Here is a 4,398-nt window from a genome sequence, read left to right as displayed (position 1 = left end):
TTGCTCCTAAAAAGAAGCAGCTGTAGAAACATTATTTCTGAGTTTGTTTGAAACCACGGGGCGGACTCAAACTGGCTCTGTGGGTCCGTGGAGAACCGGTTCTGCATCAGCATGCAGGGCCTGGTTCCTCCCATCTGGGCCGGGTTATTACAGAAGCATATTGTCTGACTGTGAGGAAGTCTCAGAGGCAGCTTTCCCCTCCCGGCCTCCTCTCCTGTATCCTCTGCACCTTAGTCGCGTTGCTTCCGTGTAACTAAGGTAATGTGTGCAGTCGGCACGCCGGGGCTTCGTTTCACCACACACCATATGCTGAGATGAAAGGACACCGTGAGCTTTTCTACTCCTGTGTTCTCGTTTAAAGCCACGCAGACCTCCTTCTGCATTAATGCCCGTCACACAGCCAGAGAAGTGGGTTAATGAGAGCCTCTCAGGCCTGTGAGCGGGGGCACTTCCTGCAGGGAGGCTGGAGTTTTTACACATCCTCCTGAGCCCAGCGATCCCTAAAATCATCCTCACAATTTGATTTATTTTAATAAAGATAAATAAACAGCTTTCCTGCAAACCAGGAATGCATATCACCCACCGCCTTTCGTGGCAGAGCTTTAAACTTTATAATTATAATCATTTTTGTCAAACAAACTGAGGTGATATGATGCATGATCTGTCAGAGCTTGGAGTATGTGTTATCAATGACTCTCAGCTACTACCACACCGAATCTCAGCCCAACATCTGTAAAATCCATGAGTTGAAGCCATTTTTGTGTTTGCTTAGGTCCATTAGCTGTGGCAGCCATCTGTCCCCGGGTTTGTAAGATATTTTGCTAACACAAACAGACAGATATGAGCAAAAACATCATTCTCTGCCTTCAGTCCGGCTGCAGGAGGGAAATAGTTTCTATTTAAGACAGATCTATAATATATGTAGGTATATGATCAGCAGGTTAGGAGGGGGAGGGATAATAAATCCTTTATAAATTTAACATCAGTTTGTATTTTTAATTAATTTAATTTTTGATCCACTTCATTGTTGTTTTTCTTTGAGAATTTGTTTATATACTGTATATTTCTATATTTCTATAAGTATTATTTGTTTCTGTTTATTCTCTTGTGCTGAAAAGTAATTTAAAAAAAGAAACAATAATATATATTATCTTAATGTATTTTCCACTTAAACAAGCCAAACAGGTTGTCTGTAAAGGTTATAATTCAGAGTATTTCTGACAGTAAAAGCTTCGTAAACGGTTCTGAAAGCATCAGGTTTACTGTACCTGCAGTCTGTTTGTTGGATGTTTTATTTCTGCACAGCAGCTCCTCAAACATATTTATCCCTCATAACAACAATCCGCTGCTGCAGAAATGCCAGCACACGTTACCCAGGTTGTTGCAGAAATAATGAATGTCAGGCCTGCATTATAAGCCTCATCTGTTAATAATGTCTCCCAGCCTGACGGCCCGTGGCAACAGTGCCACGTAACGGCAAAAACTGCTTATTGTTGTTCCTGTTTCCTCTGATTTAAAGATGCTGCTCAAACGAAAGCCTGAGCTTCAAACTCAGAGAAAGGACAGCAAAAGAGGCAACATAATTCTTTACTATAAGCTGCCAGGCTCCCAAAGTGCAGATCAGGGGAAATATTTGTATCTATAGATATATATGGTCTGCTGTGAGGCCGGACACTCAGCTGATGGCTTCATCTGACTCTCAGGAACAACATGCAGGCAGTTCTCTTCTATCAGGGAGGAGAAACGAGACACAAACTCAGCCGTGTTTTCTCTTTAAGAGCTTCCTGTCTGTGGGGGACATTATTTATTTACAAAGAAATTCCCAGAAAGTGCAAGTGTCATCGTAAAAAGTGTCTAACCTATTTTAGTTGGAAGCTTTGTGTACCAGGAATGTTTTAAGAAATGTTAAACTCAAAAGATCTTCGTCTCATCTCTCAGCTTGTTGGGTCAGATGCAGGAACCGGGGGTCCGTACCTGAATGAGGTGTCTGGTCTCCACAGGAACCGGTCTCCCGTCTCTCATGCTGTCAGTGAACCAGCTGATGTCCAACACCTGCTTCATGGACAGATTCCTCAGAGAGGACGCCTTCAGCCACGGCCAAAGGGAGGACGGCTGCCTGTCCTCCGATACGACGTGAGTCACCGTCTCGCTGAAAACACACACACACGCACGCACACACACACACACACACACACACGTTTTCCTTTCTGACTTCAGATCAGCCCAGATGAAACCAGAAACCAATCCATGAAGAATTCTGATTATAAAATATTTTATTTATCACATCGTGATTTTTCTTTTTGCATAAACAGCGCAGAGGATGCCTCCTGTTGGAGGAGAAACAAACCACAAACCATGTTTCACCAAAAGGAAACAGAAACTCTCTGAAAGTCCTGGCAGAATGCAGATCGCCCACAAACCCAGGCTGTGTGCCATCTGTTAGCACTCAAAGGGGGGGGGATGTGGATGATTCTCAGCTACTACCACACTGAAGCTCCAAATCTTTCAAATTCACCACATGTCAGCCATTTTTCTGTTTGCTTGGTTTGATTTACTGTGGCAGCCATCTCAAAAGTAAATCGGTTCTAGATTTACATCCAATGATTCCTTTTTAGGGGTTTAAATAAAATCTGGTCACTGGTTTCTGAGATATTTTGCTAACAAACAAACACAAACAGGCAATTACATTACCACCCACATTTTATTGCAGCAGGTAATAAAAATATAAAGTGAAAAACTGCATAAACGTCATCATCACCATATAAACTAATAATACCATAGTACTAACAGTACGTGTTTTTATTCCCGCAGCTCTGGGATCCTTCAGGACTCACTTTAACGCCGATAACCATCCGGTCTCAGCGCCACAGCCTCACCTGCCGAACGCTGGGTAAACAACAATCACCTCAGAAACTCAGGGACTGCCTCCACTTCCGATTCATTCAACCATCACCCTCTTCATCTCCGAGGAGACTTTCTGAGCAGACTTTTTATTAAAGCTTCCTCTGTCCTCCTCCCTGCGTGGAGTGTAAGTACCAAACCCAATCGAGGCACTCAGCCGTGTATAATTACCCCCAGCATGCTCCTCCTCTTCCTCTCTTTAGGTTTGCCTGAATGAGTGAGAAGGCTCCAGAAGGGAAGACCCAGCGGAGCTCAGACCGAGCCCTAATTGGCCAAATCAGTGGTGAAACTAATCTTCTATCTGCTCAACATACAAGTCCTGCCAGTGGTGTTGCATGTTCTCAAAAAGATTCTTCCTCGGCTCGGTAATCTGGGCACAGATAAACACTGAGGTGTTTTCAGGAGCCGAAGGGTTAAAATTTTATCCTCAAAAAGCTCAGGAAGTTGTAAAGATGTCATGGGTTTCTGTAATGCCTGGTGTACAACTCAACAACCCCCCCTTAGAGGTCCATCTGAACCTTCATGATGTGTAGAACCTTCACAAACCCACTGGTTCCAACATCTGGCCACTGTAACATCTGTAAGCCTCACATCTGGTTTCATCCAAAGCCACAATGTGACCCGTCGGTTGTGTCATCGACGGCAGTTTCTCATTGGGCTGCAACTGTTGAAGACCAGTCAGAGAATCAAAACGGCAAGAAAAAAGGCAAACTCTGGTGGAGGAGCAGAAGGACACTGAAAACCAGAGGCACTCGGAGAACAAAGCTCCACCGAGACATGATCCGGATCTCCACCAGAACTTAATCACTGTTTTCTGTGATAACCTCAACAGTTCCTGAGAACTCCATTAAACCCTGTTCTGTAGTTCTTAAGTAGTTTTGCTAACAGACAGACGAACAAACCAGCCAACACCAACCAAACCATCATGTCTTGGTGGAGGTAATTAAAGAATGCCTATCGCCCGCCGCCTGTCATGGATGAGAAGAGACAGATGTGTGGAGTTTGGTCAGATGTAGTGATCTGATGACTCTCAGCTTTTGCCGCAATAAACTTCAGCTCATTATCTGTAAATCTGACTGTAATAATTTGTAATTTCTAAAATAAGTTGGCTGTGGTGGCCATCTTGAATTGGGTTGAAGTTAATCGGTTGTAGACGTTCATCCAATGATTGTTTCCTGAGTTTCATTCAAATCTGTCCAGTGGTTTGTGAGATATTTTGCTAACAGGCACTCAGGCAGAAACATTATCGCTCTCTCAGCCGTGGATGATGATAAAGTTGATGTTTGGAGCAAAGTGTGTGAAAGTTTGGATCAGAGCTGCGAGTGAAGCAGCTCATCAGCCAAGCAGGAAATAAAAACATGTCAATATCTGGATCTGTGTTCCTGTGCAGCAGACCTGAAATACAGAGACGTGTTTGTGTGTGTGTGTGGGTGTGTGGGTGTGTGGGTGTGTGTGTGTGTGGGTGTGTGTGTGTGTGTGTGGGTGTGTGTGTGTGTG

At 43.9% G+C, this 4,398-nt stretch overlaps 1 protein-coding gene across 1 annotated transcript in view; it reads right to left on the bottom strand.

Moving 5' to 3' along the window:
• Positions 1 to 4,398, bottom strand: part of dntt (deoxynucleotidyltransferase, terminal) — a 67,420-nt gene that overhangs the window by 59,717 nt on the left and 3,305 nt on the right. Inside the window, exon 2 of the mRNA XM_037973400.1 lies at positions 1,975 to 2,149. Coding sequence (XP_037829328.1) covers positions 1,975 to 2,149 — 175 coding nt within the window. The remainder of the gene's footprint in view (positions 1 to 1,974; positions 2,150 to 4,398) is intronic.

The sequence above is a fragment of the Kryptolebias marmoratus genome, linkage group LG22 (genome assembly GCF_001649575.2).
Source record: "Kryptolebias marmoratus isolate JLee-2015 linkage group LG22, ASM164957v2, whole genome shotgun sequence".
Lineage (NCBI taxonomy): Eukaryota > Metazoa > Chordata > Actinopteri > Cyprinodontiformes > Rivulidae > Kryptolebias > Kryptolebias marmoratus.
Note: the sequence above shows the minus strand (reverse complement) of the source record. Positions and strands in the feature narration are given on the sequence as shown.